The sequence below is a fragment of the Ctenocephalides felis genome, unplaced genomic scaffold (assembly GCF_003426905.1).
Source record: "Ctenocephalides felis isolate EL2017-DRISC unplaced genomic scaffold, ASM342690v1 CF-g0.4_SCAFFOLD_01886, whole genome shotgun sequence".
NCBI lineage: Eukaryota > Metazoa > Arthropoda > Insecta > Siphonaptera > Pulicidae > Ctenocephalides > Ctenocephalides felis.
In genome coordinates, this window is record NW_020538040.1 from 129,122,463 (window position 1) to 129,140,469 (window position 18,007).

The window sequence follows — 18,007 nt, forward strand, 5'->3', positions numbered from 1 at the left end:
TATTTATTTTAACTAATGTAAATTGAGTTAAAATAAAATGTCTAAAGCATAGATAAATAAGCATAAATGGTCTAAAGCTCGAAGACTTAGATAGCGCCACTGTCGTATCAATTGACAGTTACCAACTTGCGTGCTTCCTATTACATTCTACAGAATCCATATTTAAATATCTATGTTTTCTTGCATCCATCGCTCCTGATTACTATGACATTTTGACCAATGATTAGATATTGTTTTTTGCATGTATTTTGTTTTTCAGTCGTCGTAAATTTTGAGTTCGAAAAATAGACAAAATTATCGGTTGTGTTCTTTGCAACTTTCAAGATTTACTTCAAAATCTTGAAAGTTAATTGAAATATTAATTAACATTAACTTATGCACTGGGAAACATACGGTATAATTGTTTAATTGACAAGTTGCACAATTAAAAAATTTCGATGGAGCCGCTGGAACCGTCTCTGAAAAATGTAATAGATCAACAAACGTTGAAGTGGATTTTTGTAGGAGGTAAAGGCGGTGTTGGTAAAACGACTTGCAGGTATGTCAATACTATTTTCTCATTTCTTTATCATTTTTAATACTTATTACAACAAGTGGCACTTTCTAGCTGAAGTATGAATAAGTCAAAGTCTAGTCAGTATGAATAAGGCAAATAATCTGATTCACAATAATGATTCCAATTTAATTTCAAAATTATTGCCATTCAACAAAACAATCGCAAGATTACTTTGTTCCGACATAATTTTGGCTCTGCTTATGAACATAATAATTTTCAAAAGATTACACGTTATTAGTCCAGTCATTATACTAAGTTTCCCTATGAATTCGAGATACCCAGCTATAAGTCTGTAAATACTTGTATATTGACACCCTAAAGTTATCTCAAAACCTATATATGGTATTGAAACCTTACCATATCTTTTGAGACAACTTTAGGGTGTCAATATACAAGTATTTACAGATTCTTACCTAAATTAAGCTTAAATGACTGGACTATATGCACTAAAGTTTGTTTGTTTATAAAATACCTTTGGTATTCGGTAATAAGAGAAACCTTGTAGAAACTATTCTATTGAATGTGAATAATAGCCTATCATATTTCTATTCAAGTACACAATTATTAATGATTGCTTTCTTACTAAATCAAGGTTTGTATTATATTTATGATAACATATAATAATACTTTTTGACAAATAATTAATATCGACATCCATTTAAGATCAATAACTTAATCTTAATATCAATAATTTACATCCTGATATATAAAAACAACACGTACACATATACACACAGATTTTAAGTCAAGTGTTTTCTTCTTCAAAAAAAAAACATTTGTTCAATAATCAGTTACCAATAGCCATCCCTTAACATCGAGAGAATAATACTTTTTATCTCCCATAACAAACTCAAAAAAGACATAATTTAAAGGAATTTTGAATTGCAAAATTTGTTTCTTCGTCTGAAAAGAAATCTATAAAATCACTTTTTTCGATAAAATCTTTTTTAGTGAAAAAGTGTTAGTGTATAATCAATCATACAGGTGATTATGTTTTTTCAGTAACTTTTTCTTAAAACTTTCAATATCTTGTTATACAATCCGCTTATTTATTTTTATCATTTTTATTTTGATTATATTGTCATATTTCTGTACGTTATTTTTTCCACAATTTTATTCATTTTATATAAAAAAAAATCGACCATCTTCTGCTTTTCTTAAACATATTGTTTGCTTAAATCTTATCAAAAGATCATATTTCTTGACAGATGTCCTGAAGATGGTACGTACCTAATTCCGAAACGTGGACAGTAAATAAATAAAGAAATGTTTTTTTAAAAAACTTTTGTTTTTTTTTACTTTTTAGATTCTATGTTCGAAGCTCTACAAAATATACGAAATATTATATATATAATATATATATATATATATATATATATATATATATATATATATAAATCTGTAATTAATATTTGTTTGTATTGACAATCTAATAATAAGACATAGCATCACTAAAATCATGATTTTCTTTGAAAATGTATTCCGGAGATCAAACGGATCCATATGCTATAACTTTGTTTCAGTAAAAAAATTAAATTTAAAAACTAAAATATGTGACAAATGTTTAAAAAATTGCAAGTAAAAAGTATTTACGATATGTTTATCCTAATATTAAAAACAGAGAAATGGATTTTGGAATAAATTTTTAAATTATTTCTTGTTTTATTGAAGTAGTAATTTAAAAAATCTTATATATATATATATATATATATATATATATATACATTTGGGATACTGGATTAAAAATGAATAACATTGTTTTTCCTTTCTATTAAGTTCTAAGTAGATCTCGTAGACTTTTATATTCATTTTATTTATTGGTATGTTCATATCGAGGAAATTCATAATCATCCACATTAAGTTGTGGTAGTTATTTCAAAGCATATTGTCATTGCATCAATTCTATTTATATTTTTACATCAAGTACCAAACCATTATTTTAGATGATGTTTAGATACTTGCTCATATCACCGTCTTTCTTTTTCTTTATTTACTAAGAGTGATATATAATAATGAACTTCATTTATTCAGTTGTAGTTTAGCAGTGCAACTCACGAAAGTTCGAGAGTCCGTACTTATCTTGTCAACAGATCCAGCTCATAATATTTCTGATGCGTTCGGACAGAAGTTTTCGAAAGTTCCAACAAAGGTTAAGGGATTTGATAACCTCTTTGCGATGGAAATTGATCCAAATGTTGGTATAAATGAGCTGCCAGATGAGTACTTTGAATCAGATAATAATGAGGCCTTGCGACTGAGTAAGAATATCATGCAAGAGATCGTAGGAGCTTTTCCAGGAATTGATGAGGCAATGAGCTATGCAGAAGTTATGAAGTATGTTATAATAATATTTCACAAAACATATATATAATATAATGTGTAAAATATCATTCTTTTTCTTGGCACTTGTATTGCATTAAAGCTTTACATAAAAAGAAGAGCGCGTGTAACGTTCACACGCGATTGAAGTAAAACTTATTTGCTACTGTACAAAGTAGCAAATGTAAGTTAAGTAAAAATAAATACATCATATAACAATTTTGAATAATATTTATTAGTAATATGATAACACTCATGATGCACACATATTAGTGTACCATAATGCACATTTATATAATGATAAATTAGAAATGCTGATTAATATATTCTTTAATATTCGTTTACACAGTGGATTATGTTAAACAACGCCTAAACAAATATTGTTTTTGCAACTTAATTTACTCATCATATAATTGTGTTTGAAGAACTTCATGTAATTAAAATTAACATACATTCATTGACTGCTTGTATTTTTTTTACTTTTTCGCTAATGATATAATCTCATTCTTTGAACAGCTGTAATATCTGTCTTGCCTATAAAATATTTTCCATTTTAATATCTTCAAAGATTTATAGGAACTACGAATAATATAGAAATACGGCACAAATGTTTAATTTGTTTTATTATTTTCAAGGAACAGGGTAAAATATTCTTCTGATTCAGGCATTTTTCAATAAATCAAGATTTGTACTACGATGTAACTTTCACATGTTTATCTATGCTGATTTCCTTATTGATATCGAAACGCATACAACGACAGATCTCTATTCACATACACAACGACTAATCACAATCGACCCGTATAGAAATGATTTCATCGAAAGCGAATGACGCACAGTTCTGCCGTTGCATTTCCGTTGCATTTGTACGGATTTACACCCTAGTCGCGTCTAAAGAAGTTTTACTTTGATAATTAGCCTTTTGATATGGTTTTTACTTGTAGATTGGTGAGAGGAATGAATTTCTCGGTGGTTGTGTTTGATACAGCTCCTACTGGGCACACATTGCGTCTTTTATCATTCCCTCAAGGCATAGAGCGTGGTTTAGGCAAACTTATGCGATTGAAATCCAAAGTGTCACCATTTTTGTCACAGATTAGCTCTATATTTGGGATGAACGAGTTCAATTCAGATACGATAACTGAAAAACTAGAGGAAATGTTGAACATTATCCGACATGTTAATGACCAATTTAGAAATCCAGTAAGTTTTACAAATAAATTATAATTAATTTAATTTTTGTTATTAATTATTTTCAATACTTCAGGACCAAACTACTTTTGTTTGTGTATGCATAGCTGAATTTCTATCACTATATGAGACTGAAAGGTTAGTGCAAGAGTTAACAAAGTCGGGAATAGATACGCATAATATAATTGTAAATCAGCTATTGTTCAAAACTGCAGAGGACACTTGCAGAATGTGCAGTTCCCGGTTCAAGGTATACGGATTGTTTAGCAGAAAAATATTAGATTTGATAATTTAAAAATGGTCAATTATGTATTGGCATCTCAGTTTTTACACTGTAGGGTCACCTTTTTTTATCATGAATGATTCTGTGATTAAATAGCACAGGTCCTCAAAATAAAAAAAAGTTTTTATTGCTTTGATAATGCTTTTATGGGTCAAGCTAATAAGATAGGTTTGTCATAGGTGTGCGCTTCTGGGATTCTTACGAAACTTTGCATAGAGTTGTTATTCTAAAGAAACACCTCCAATTATTATAGACCTATGAAAAATAGTTTATTTATAAAAATTAGGATTTTGAAAAATAGGCTGCTTGTAATATGTATGTATAGGTAGCTCGGTCTGCGGTATGGTAACAAAATTTGGCATTCATCGCCTTATATGGACATATATTGTATGTTCGGGTTCAGAAATCTGTAAATACATATTGTTTGGATTGGATATTAACAATTTTATTTTAAATGCTGCTATTTTTTAGTATAAACTTCACTTTCATCACACATTTCAGAATGCGTATTCACCAAACAGTCAAAAATATTTTTGCATTGCTTTCTGACAACCCACAAACTATTCTTATCATTAATTTATTTTGAATACATTTTCTCTTGTAATTAATTCCGTACTAACTACTTAATTAACTTCCCGTAGGGTAGTTATAGTAATGAGCCGAAAATCGAAAATGAAAATTTTTAGATATCTCCTCACTTTTTGAAGGTTTCTGAACATTTTGGCAAACTTCAAAAAAATGGATGTGTGTGTGTGTGTTTTGAATGTCCGCATTTTTTCGGGCGCAAGGATCAACCGATTTGAATGGTTCAAAACACATTTGATTCCTATTGATAAGAAGATACGCTGATTAGTTTTTGGCAAAGGCAGGTCCAGCCGTTACGGAGATGCGGAGCAAAGAGTGCAGAAAATACAAATCGAGTTTTTGAGAGAATGGAGTATCCGATTGGAATGATCTAAAAACATTCAATTTGTAATGATTGGGAGAAGAGGTGATTAGTTTTTAGCAAAGGCAGGTCCAGCCATTTTGAAGATACACAGCAAAATGTGTAAAAAATGGCAGTTTTTGAGAGAACTAAGCGTCCGATCTGAATGTTTCAAAAAACTTTCTGCTTGTTTTAACAAAATAATTACTTTTAGAAAAAATATTTTTGTTTAATTTTTTTTTTTCAAAAAAAATTTTTTTGTACATCAAAAATAATTCACATTTTAATTTTAACTCTGATTAAAGTTATAATATACTTTAAACAAATAATTTCAACTTTGCAATTCAGTTTATATAATTCTTATAAATAGACAATGTTATAGTATTTATAATAATCTATTTGAAAACATTAAATAATACTCGAATATTTCGTTACGGAACGTACGGGAAGTTCCAGCAATTTGTCTTAAGGCACGATGCCATACTCTACTAGTTTGGTAATAATTTTGTATTTTTACAATGTCTACATTTCTACACAATTCCAAAGGGACGAGATCGAGACGCAATTAAAATGAAAAGTTATCTATTATTTAAAGCTCTATTTATTTGAAGCACTTTATTTCAGTATGATTTGTAAATTAATTCATTTTATTGGTAATAAACAATGCAAATAATAATATAATATTATGTGTTTCCAGGTTTGTTTCACATATCAATTATTGTTCGTAAATTATTAATGTATTAATAATTACAATATTTTTGCTATTCAAATGCTGTTAATTTAGAAAAAAATTAAAAGTCCATTGACTAATCGATTGAGCTATCTAGAGTCTAGGTGCTAAACTAATTAGAACTAAGCACTCCAGGTGTGCAGTGTTTTCTATACTTTCAATTTGTAATGTTACAGCTTTTTTATTTAATAACACAGATTCACAAAAAAAGTTGTCTGTATTGGGTGTGTGAACATTGCTGCTAGATTTTGCAAAAAGAAACTGAATAGAGATGAAAAATCATTGCAGAATTTTGTTGCACATGTCATCTAAAGTGAAAAAGTCCAGGCCATGGAGATTTTGTTGTTTTTTTTTTTTGTAATTCTTTACCATTTATTGCAGTTCGATTTCCAATTTTGTTTTTATATTTGGTTCAGCAGTAAAAATACATTTGAAAACATATGTCAATCACCCAATACAGAAAACTTTTTTTTTTGTGAACTTGTAAAATTAATTTATTTCGACCATCAACCTATGACCATGCAAAGTTTCATTGATATCCCAGAGGAATAAACCTGAGGTTTTCTACTTTGTAAATGTGACTTTCAGTAAATTTATTAGAACTAAAAAAAAAATCATGGCTTTGTTTTTAAGTTTTCTTGTCTTTATGAAATCATTGTCAACCTGTACTGCCACAGTAAGATGTTGTACATAGGGATCATTAAGTTCTATTTGATTTTAAGTTGTTTGTATTTTGACAGCTTCAAGAAAAATACCTAGACCAAATAGCCGACTTGTATGAAGATTTGCATGTTACAAAACTTCCACTTCTTGACAATGAGGTAAGAGGCGTGGAGGAGGTACGAACATTCTCTGAACATCTAGTACACCCATACAAACCTGGAGTATAATGTATTGGACGAGTTTTACGCAATAAAATGTATAACCAAATTGTAAATAAGTTTATTTATATACATTAAAATAAAAAGTTTTATTAATATAACCTAATCTGTTATTGTCTCTGATATTGTGATTCAATTTTATTGTCCGAGAAAACTTACATACATAATTTTAATACATTTGCAAATAAAAATGTATGCTTGGATTAAAAGATAATTACTTTTATATCTTGGTTCAATAAAGATTTTTTGTAAATAAGTTTCCCTTAGGGTGAGTTATAGTAACCACAAAAAAAAAACAAAATTAAAATTTTTGGAGTACCTTACATATCAAGGTCATACCTTTCAGGTATGCAAAATATATAATACACCATATTGTAGGATATTAATGAATGTTTAACTTTAGTTGATTTTTAGAAAAAGTAAGAATGTGATATATAATTGTTCTAATCTATTGATTAGACTTGTAAGGTTATTATAGAACATAATTCTACAGATTTGTAGAATTTCAGTTATAGAATTAATCAGTATTTTGCTGAACAACTAATATCTCCCTAATGTGTAATTTTAAGTATTCAAAATTATTAATCAGCAGATTAATACGTTCCATCATAAATTACTTTTGAAGTCTTCTAAAGTTTTTGGTGTGTATTTATATGGCGGCATTGTTCTTTGAAAAACTAAAAAAAATGATTCAATATTATATATATTGTTTATTTGTATCTGTTGTAGTATATATATTCACAAATATTATAATTTAGTCAATATAGTATTAAAAAGCTACTCCATTGAAAGTAACATCGGTAACATTTTATTCGAGTCTTTGAAACTATTATTAACCCTCTAACCCGAGTTTTTGATAGAGCCAGTAAAAAAAGTCAGAACAATTTTTTCTAGACTAATTTGACCATAACAAACACTTCTGCATCATTAGATTTTCATTTTGACTTACCGTTTAGCTACCAGGTACAAAAAGGTGAAGATTACTTCAAAGTAATCTTGACGGGTTTAGTGAAAAATTTGATACAGGTAGATATTTTTATTCTGTATGGTATTGAATGAAAGAACAATGGAATGTAGTGGAAATTAATTATTTTTTGTTATGATATTCTACGAAACAATTTTTACCCTTAAAGCAACATAAAGCTATATTACATTTGGAGCAAATGCACATAGTTAGCGCCTTTGTTTTGTTTTGGGCACAGCGTTTGCTCGTAACACGTTTTTCTGTCCATTGTGGCCAATGATCCATACAATCAAAACGAGTGTCGTCCACTGGATGCACCGCACGTCTTCCAACAGGAAAAGAACCTGGAATCACCTCTGGAGTTGATGGCCGAGAATCGCTTGAAGCAAGTCTGGATGATGGACGACCAGCTTGGCGCTTGAAGTTGTAGTTCACAAGGCCAGCAGCAATATTTTTACGAAATTGTGGCAATGTCAACAATTTTTCGCTGGGGTCATTCTCATCAGGCGAATCGTGAACTTTCTCTCGGTGTATTCGGCGATAGAGTATGTATGCGTTGGTGGCAGCCATGTCAATAAAATGGTACAACAAACGAGTTGCTGCATCACGAGTTTTTGCGCGAATATGATAGCGGCCCATCAAGCCATCCATCAAGTCCACGCCGCCCATATGTTTGTTATATTCGCTAATGATTTCGGGGCAATCGATGTCAATGCGGCCTTGCTTGCGAACAAATCGGCTGGCTTTTCGTGGTTGTTTGGTTGGATTTGTCAAACTGGTTTGAAATGGTTTCACACCAACATACGTCGATGCCAAATGAACGACTTTGTTGTCTTTCCACAATACAGTAGTCAGATCAACGCCATATGAGGATGCCACATATTCCTCAGAATATCCTCTTGGTTTATCTTTGATGGCTGTTTCCAAACTCAGCTTACAACCAGGCACTCTGTTCACTCGTATCGTACCAAGACTGAAAATTCCACGAGCGCGCAAATACACCAACAGAGGCAAACTTGTATAAAAGTTGTCGAAGTATACAATGTGATTTGCCATATCCAGGATGGTTTGAGACAATCGCATGACAACATTCGCCGAAGCACCAAGATTTGGATGGCCATCTACAAGTTTGTTGCCTCCAGCGCCATTGTAAACTTCGAACCGATAAGCAAATCCAGATGAGTCACATAGAACGAATAATTTCATGCCCCATTTGTGTGGCTTATTGGGCATATACTGCCGCAAATGGTGCACCATCTTATTGCATTAAAAAAAATCGACCCCAACACGTTTTTCATGTAACAAAAGAGAAATAAACAAGAAAAGGTGCGATAAACGGTAAAAACGCGTTGGGGGAAAAAAATCACTGAATCCGGCAAGATTACTTTAAAGTAACCTCTGTTTTTTCCTTCAAAATACCGAAAAAAAAAATTTTTCACAATAAAATATATAATAATTGAAAGGGGGATTACTTACCAACAAAATAAAAAAATTCCGATGTCGAAATAATGATTGGTTCAAGAAATATGTGGCACAAAAAACACAATTTTTTTTTTCACTAAATTTGATGCTTCCTTCTCGAAAGCTCACACTATTATGACTATAGAAGCCAAACTATACTTCAAATGATGTTGGTGTCTGAAGAAGAAATGTCAAATAAAGTACGAGGGACAAGTTCATGCTTATTTGCATGTGATTATGTTGTCACACGGTTATAAAAAAAGCAAAACATGAAGATTACTTCAAAGTAATCTTCCGGGTTAGAGGGTTAATTTAATAACTTTAGTTTCATGTATTTGTTCTATAAATATACAGGTAGTCCGCCTATAACGCTAAATTTTTTTAAATATTGGGGTGTTATATGGAGATACCGTGTAATACAGGTTTCACCCGTATTTCTATAAAATATTGTGATATTTATGTATCATGATTTATCATAGATGAAAGCATAGAAACAATTATTTTTTCCTTGCTAAGATATGCTAGGTATATTAGAATAAAGAAAATAAGTAGAAAAAAGCTCGTATAATTTATTACCAATGGGTATAGTTATTTCAAACTCTGTTATATGAGTTAAAAATTCAATAAAACATACCGTAATTCTGTGTCATTACCAATAGTATACGCATTACGCAACTATAAACAAGATGAAAAAGGGTAAATTAGTTGTAAGTAAGTGACATTTTACCTCGAGTCAAGTTTAATGAACTTTTCGATATATGTAAATATTCTATTTAATCAACCATAATTTGATGTATAGGTACCTGCTATCTGTCCACCTGTTTTTGAATCTACTTTTCTACATGTATAACGGTTTATCTGTCTACCTGGTCTACTCGTACACCATTCTATAAGGTTGTTCAGAAACCTTACCACCTTTTACCACCAGAATTTAACTATATTTTTTTGAACCTAAGATCACACTTAAGCCCTTTAATTATTATATGATTTGAAAACTTATATTTTAAGGTTTGTGTGTAAAAAATTCTAATCTATTACATGCAGTAGTTTTTGAATTGTGCCACTTTTAATACGGAAAGAATTAAGCAGCATTTTCGACATATTTTACTATAGAAAAGGTAAAAAACTGTTTTAGTCAAAATGAAATTGATCGATGTGTAACGAAATGAAGTGTTGATAGTACGACAGCGTCAAAATTGGTTTGTTAAATTTTATTCCTGGTATTTTGATATGCAAGATGCATCAAGTCCAAGAAGTACTGTTGAAGCTAATAAAGACGCGAGAAAGCATTACTTGGTGCAAACCGACGAATAATAATACATGTGATCCCATTGAGTAAAAATTAAAAAAGTTGAAATTTATCAAATTTAATAGTTCATGACCACACAAAAGGTCTGGGATTTTCCCCGAAACTCAATGTATAGTTCTCATAGAAAGAAACGTGTGTCGTCGCACTGGCGTCCGCGATTCGCCTTTGAATAGTCTTGAAAATTATCAGGTTTTGAAGCGAATTGTCACTAGGAATTTCAAATGGGATGTGAGGAATACAATACACACATTTGGCCATGAAACAAAAAAAAAGAACCTGCTCAAAACAGGTGCAAACCTGAAATTTGCCAGAAAAAGTGATGCAGCATGTTTGGTAGATTTTAAAGAAGTTGTTCATTTTTCAACTTTTTCAGGATAACATAAGGGTTAATTCGGATGCCTTATGCCATCAGCTGGATAAACTAAATGATATACTTTAATAGAAGCAGTCAGAATTAATCCACCACAAGGTATAGTCATGCATCAAGACGACGCAAGACTTCACATATGTTTGGTCCATCGCCAAAAGCGTTAGAAGCTTGAATAGGACCCAATGACATGATCATCATAATATTCTCCAGACCTGCCTTCATCTGACCATTATTTGTTCCGGCCACTAAAAATTTTTTTAGACGGTTAAATCTTTACTTACCTCAAATCAGCCTGTCAAAAAGCTCTTTGATCAGTTTTTTTGCTAATAACGACCAAAACATTTATGATCTCGGAATTATGCTAATACCAGAAATACGACAAAAAATGTTTGAACAAAACTGCCAATACATAATTTATTAAAGTAATTGTTTATTGTACGAAAATTACGTTCAAAAATGTGTATAAAAAACGAAGTTACTTTCCAACACCCCAATACATGCATATCTGTCTATTTGTCTATCTGTCTGTCTCTCTATTTTTGCATTTGTCTACTTGTCTTTTTACTTTTCTACCAGTCACTTGCGTATTCTTCCACCTGCATATTTGTTTAATGTGTGTATTTTTTTTATCTGTCTACTTGTTTGCCTATCTGCAGAGCTACAAAAATGTACATGTTTCCTTGCTTACCTGTCTATTTGTCTACATGTCTACCCGTTCACGCGTCTATCTGTCTGTCTACCTGCCTACCAGTCCATATGCTTGCAAATAATTCTAGTTGCGTATGAATGAATAATTTATAATGATCAATTTTAATAATCGCCGGACTGCCTTCGAAAAAATTTAATCAATTTTTCAGTCCGTCGATACAAATAAAATGTTTTTTTAAGTCATTCTAATCGGATGCTTCGTCGTTTTCATGAAAACTGAATTGCCATTTTTGGCTCTTTATGCTAGGTGTATCAGATATATATCTAATAGTAATAAAAGTATGTTGCAACTATGCTCAAAAAAGGCGATGCCACGATTTTCACTTGAAATTATATTTGAGATTTATAACCTCAAGGAGAATTTTTTTTATTATGCTGCCTGACGGTGTTTGAGATCGAAGCGAGCTTAATATAATATTATGCAATTAACAAATATTATTTATAGACCATATTATTTTTCTCAAATTTACTTAATATTTATTTACATCGACGTTCTAAAATCAACAAGAAACATAACAGGTAAATATAATCACGAATGAGGTATCAACTATAAATAGCACAGTCGGTTAATGGTTTTATCGCACTTCTATGCAGAATTCACTGCAATATTTGAGTTTTATTAGAAGTAAGTCATCTAGTTTCCGGGTTGTTAAATTGAGTTACAGTGTGACATCATTTCTCGACGCAAAGTATTTGAAATTGCCGGCCGTGGCTTTGCATGTGTGCGAGATCATAGTTTATCTTTGCACACATGCAAATTCCGATGAAACAAAGTGTAAAGTTGTAGTAATGAAACAAGAATCAGTCATTCCTCATTAATTACAACGGAGCATGAAACAAACAGCGACGGAGGTCGTAAAGGTCTTCGGAAGGAGAGAGGTCTATGATGATATTGTTTCGATTTTTAAAAAAATACTGTGTACAGGTACCAGTATACTACTTTTATGCATTAAAAGTACTTGTATGTACGCACAAAAATGTAGACCAATTCTTTTACTGAGTTTTTAACTTCCGTAGGGCAAGTTATAGTAATCGCAAAAAAATCGAAAATGAAAAATTTTATATATCTTTACGTTTCAAAACCTTCTGAATATTTTGGCATACCTTAGAAAAAATGGATGTATGTGTGTGTGTGCGTGTATGTGTGTGTGTGCAGATACAAATTTTCGTCGACGATTTCGAAAACACGGATGAAGCGATTTGAATAATTAAAAAAACATTCGATTTGTATTAATAAGGAAACGTGCTGATTAGTTTTTAGCGAAGGCAGGTCTAATCGTTCCAAAGATATGGGGCAAAAAGTGCCAAAAACGATAACTCAGTTTTTAAGAGAACGGAACGTCCGATTTGAATCCAAAATACATTTTACTTGTATTAACAGGATAAAGGACTGATCAAATCTTTATGAAGGCAGGTTTACCGTTTTCGGAGATTCGGTAAAAAAGTAAAAAAAAAAAATGCCATTTGGCGGTCAGCATGAGTTCCCTAACGAATGCAGAGTGGATAGCGCGGCTAGCGTTCAAAAATATTTAATATCTTTGGATCTAACTGCGCCCCCAATATTATATAAAGTGATTTTGTAGTAGAGAGTAAAAGAAAAATTATGTTGTTTATTTCAATCGATTCGAGTTGGGGAAAGGGTATGTGAATCCTATGTTAACAATAGACTGCTTTTATTGTTAAAAAATTGCAAAAACATTTTTTTTTCAATTAACTGAAAGTTGAATTCAAAATGAGTACAATAAAAAAATCATACTGATCTGTTCACCACAACTGGAAATATTAAGATTAATGCAGAGGAAGACCATCAAAATTGAGCAAATTATTCAAATTTCAATCGTAAATATTTTCTTTAAAAAAATTTTTAAAGCAAAATCCTGAAATACGTGTCAAATGATTTTATGACTAGTATCTGTAAACAAATTTTCAGACAATTCTAAAATGTCAAGGTTAATTGGTGTTCGGTTTGTAAAAGAATGACACACATACACACACACACACACATGCATCCATTTTTCCTAAAGTATGCCAAAATATTCAGAAACCTTTGAAACGTAAAGATATATATAAAAATTTTCATTTTCGATTTTTTTGCGATTACTATAACTTGCCCTACGGGAAGTTAAAAATAAAATTTAAAAACTAAATAATTGAGATTGAAAAACTATAGAGTAAGAAAAGTACTTACAACGTGCTAATCCTAGTCTTACATATAGAAAATTTGATCATTTAAGGATATGGTAAAGCACTACACTATGTAATATAAACATTAAACTTCTGCCTTTGAGCGGACAACCATTTATTATAACAATATTACACAATTATGTTAGCATTAAACTATTACAAACGAATAAGTGTGCAATTAGTGATGTGCTGACTCGAGAAATTTCCGATTCGAATGATTCGAATCAGAAAAAGACCTGATTGGAATAAATCATAGATGTATTTATTTAGTAAAAGTGATCCTTTATAATTAAAATCGTTAGTTCAACGAATATAACCAACAAGGTAAAATTTGTAAACATAAATTACTATCAAAAAGTATATTCTGAAAATTATTAAAAATGATTTAATTTTGAATGCGGTTGGAACATATCTTCAAACTAATTTACAATAATAAATTACCAAACAATTGTGCATCACTAAAGCATATAAAATAATATTTGGAATCATGGGTCGATTGTTGATTTTACTATATTATCAGTAAAGGATCGCATCTAAACTGAGTGCTGAAAGTTAATTTCATTAATGTGAATTTGCCTTTACTTACATAATTAGAAGTTAAATATAATTCACTGTCTTTCTAGTGTTTAGTAAGTGTTTCAAAACAGAATTATATTGAAAGATTTCCGAAACTCGTTTCATAATTTTGAGTGGTTTATTCTGATAACCTTTAAAATCTAAAACACATTTACTTAAAGTTTATATATATATATATATATATATATATATTTGAAAAAAAAAATAAATCCTTTCTTTATTAATAAGACATAATTATGTCTGCAGATAACACACATATTGCACATAGTGATGTGCCAAGTCGAATCAAGTGATTCTAATCATTTGAATCAAGCCCTTAACGACTTGATTCGAATCAGATTTTACTTGATTCGAATTAACTCGTATCAAGCCGCGAAATATTTACTGTGATAAAATATGTATGAACACAAATTTTTCATAAATATAAAAAAATGTTTTAATTTAATTCAATATTATAATAATATAAAAAATGATAATAATAAATAATATAAATATATGAAATAAATCATGAATTAAATCATGCGAGCCACCCGACTTTAATACGCTTAAATGTATCACCCGACTTCAATCGACTTTATATGCTTTAACCGCATTCATCAACTAACTATATCACCCGACTTCAAGCGGTTCGAGCGATATGACTTCAATCGACTTCATACGACTCAAACCGAATCATTCCGTATATATATATATATATATATATATATATATATATATATATATATATACATATCTCGAATTGCAGAAGTGATAATAGAGTGCTATGTCTGGAGTAAAGCTCTGTAAAGATCAGAGACATGGACTCTAAAAAAGGCCGACAAGAACTACCTGGAGAGTTTTGAAATATGGTGCAGGAGGTGAATGGAGAAGATAAAAATGACAGACAGGATAACACATGAAGAAGTGACATCTGAGAAGAGTGGGCAAATAAAAGACTCTACTGAGCACAATCCTGAAAAGAAAGGAAATCTGGATCGGACCCATTCTACAAAAAGAGCGCCTACTACACAACGTCGTCAAAGGTAAAGAAATAGAAAATAGAAAAAAAAAAAGGGATGGGAAGAAGAGTGCAGATGATTGACAACTTACGCGAGAAGAGAAACACAGGAATTGAAAGCCGAAGCGCAGAATCAGGAAGCATAGAAGAAAAATTTTGGAAAAAAAAATACATGAAAAAATGTTTAAAAAAAGGGGGGAGAGAAATAGTGGTAATGGAGATGATAGACGACGAAGAGCAAGACCAAGAGAATCATTTATTTGTGGTGATTCTCACACCATCGACCTGCCTTTGGGCAGACAACCATTTATTATTATTACTACTATTAACTTTCCGTAGGGCAAGTTATAGTAATCGCAAAAAAATCAAAAATAATTTTTTTTATAAATCTTTACGTTTCAAAGGTTTCTGAATATTTTGAATTTTGGCATACCTTAGAAAAAATTGATGTATGTGTGTGTGCGGATACAAATATTTGTCGACGATTTCGGGAACACTGATCAACCGATTTGAATAATTCCAAAAACATTCGATTCGTATTGATGAGGAGACGTCCTGATTATTTTTTGGCGAAGGCAGGTCTAGCCGTTTCGAAGATACGAGGCAAAAAGTGCCAAAAATGATAACTCATTTTTTAAGAGAACGAAGCACCCGAATTAAATATTTCAAAAAACATTTTACTTGTATTGAAAAGATGAAGAATTGATTCAATTTTTGGGAAGGCAGGTCCAGCGGTTATAAACTTTCAATCAAAATAAGTTTAAAAATGCCATTTGGCGGTCAAAAATGTTTATTTGACATATGTACATAAAATTATCTGATATTTCATCGAGATTTTAAAATTGTGTACACATTTTGTGGATTTTTTTTTGAGTTCCGTACCAAGATTTTTAATTTTCAAGTTTGGGTAGATATATTGAAGATATTGTGAACGATATAAATGGGTTTAAACTAATGTCCTCGACATTTTCGACAGTATAGAATAACTGATTTGATGATTATAAAATCATTCGGATCGTACTCAATCGCGAGGCGTTTTTGCAAAGGGCAATTTTGCCGTTTCAGAGGTATGGAGCGCGAAGGCTGTGAAAACTGTTATACAGTTTTTGAGGATCATCCGATTAGATTAATTCAAAAAACATTTTACTTGAGTAGACGGTGTGCAAAAAATGCATTTACAGAAAATTTAGTAATTTAGAAAATTAAAAAAAAAATCAAAATTTTCCAAAAAAAATCGAAGTTTCAAAAAATTTAACTTTTAGTTAATTTTCATCATTTTCAAAAAAAACTAAATTTTGAAAAATTAAATAAAAGATTTTTTACAAAAATTTGAGAATATTTCGAGAATTAAAAAAAAAATCGAATATTTTCAAAATTCCCAAATTTAGAAAATACGTTTTTTTAAATTCCCAAAAATTTTAAACTTCTAAAAAAACTTTAGACAAATTTCTAAATTATCAAAAAACAAATTAAAAAAATGGACTCTTGAAAACGTTCACATAAATAGTTTATAAAATACACTCGTCGCCCAATTTAAAAAGCTTTTAAGCTTATAAGTTTACAGTATGTAATAAATAATCTATTAGAAATTATTCAAAACAATCATTAATTATTTTTATTCCTCGAATGTTTATGGTGCAGGAAGTTCCAGCAATTTGCCTTATGGCACGATGCCATGCGCCCCACTAGTTTATTATTAATTTATATATTATATATATATATATATATATATATCTTATATATAAAATTCTTCTGTAACAATGTAAGTTTCATTAATCCTCCTAAACTATAATTCGGATTTTTATGAATCTTCTAGAATGTTTTGATTCATAGAAATATAGTTAGATTGTAGAAATAAATGGAAAAAAATACAAAAAACCGCTTATCATTGTTTGACCTTGAAAATATTTGAAGCTTAGTTTGACATTAAAAACAATTGAAGACTGTCATTTGCCAAACATTTCTATTCACTTATAGGCTAAGGCAATATTAAAATATAATAAATTCATGATTATGAATAAGGAAAATGTAATGTCTACATTATTAATGCCAAAAAGCAGCTGAGATGTGCCAAAAATTAAATTAATATAAGATGCAAATAATATAACATGCGTCTGACAGTCTGCGCATGCGTCTGACGCGCACGGCGAATCGTGTTCTCAACGTACGCGTGGTTTGCTTTTGCTTGCAATAATTTTGTTTGCGCACTTTGCGAGCAGATTCGCCGTACGAATTCGTGCAAAGGAGACGAGCCATAAGTGATTGCGCTCAAAAATATTCAATTTGCCTTACTATACTAAGTCACAATACAAAAAAAATTATTTAGAAGTTTCATTGTGTCAAAAATTCATATGTTTGTCATTGGGTACGGAATATTTACTCAATGGAGCTCTTTCGGTCTGAACTTTTTTTACTGTTTTCCAATTCGTTTGGAATTTTGGAACTAGGTTCAACTTACTCTTCAGAAGTAAAACAATTTAGACTCCTTTACCACTTTTCGGGTGGATGACATATAACGTTGGGTATCGATAAAAGAACTAATTATAAGAGAAA

At 30.6% G+C, this 18,007-nt stretch overlaps 2 protein-coding genes across 2 annotated transcripts; one reads left to right on the top strand and one right to left on the bottom strand.

Moving 5' to 3' along the window:
• The first annotated feature begins 244 nt into the window (after positions 1-244).
• Positions 245-6,927, top strand: LOC113377305 (ATPase ASNA1 homolog). The gene is made up of 5 exons (XM_026617569.1): positions 245-538; positions 2,588-2,890; positions 3,820-4,078; positions 4,143-4,316; positions 6,745-6,927. The coding sequence occupies exons 1-5, from the start codon at positions 438-440 to the stop codon at positions 6,892-6,894; spliced, it is 987 nt and encodes a 328-aa protein (XP_026473354.1). The 5' UTR covers positions 245-437; the 3' UTR covers positions 6,895-6,927.
• Positions 6,928-7,972: 1,045 nt separating this feature from the next.
• LOC113375885 (piggyBac transposable element-derived protein 1-like) lies at positions 7,973-9,106 on the bottom strand. Its single transcript, XM_026615833.1, has one exon. It carries the CDS (start codon positions 9,104-9,106, stop codon positions 7,973-7,975), a length of 1,134 nt encoding a protein of 377 aa, XP_026471618.1.
• Between the last annotated feature and the right edge of the window lie 8,901 nt (positions 9,107-18,007).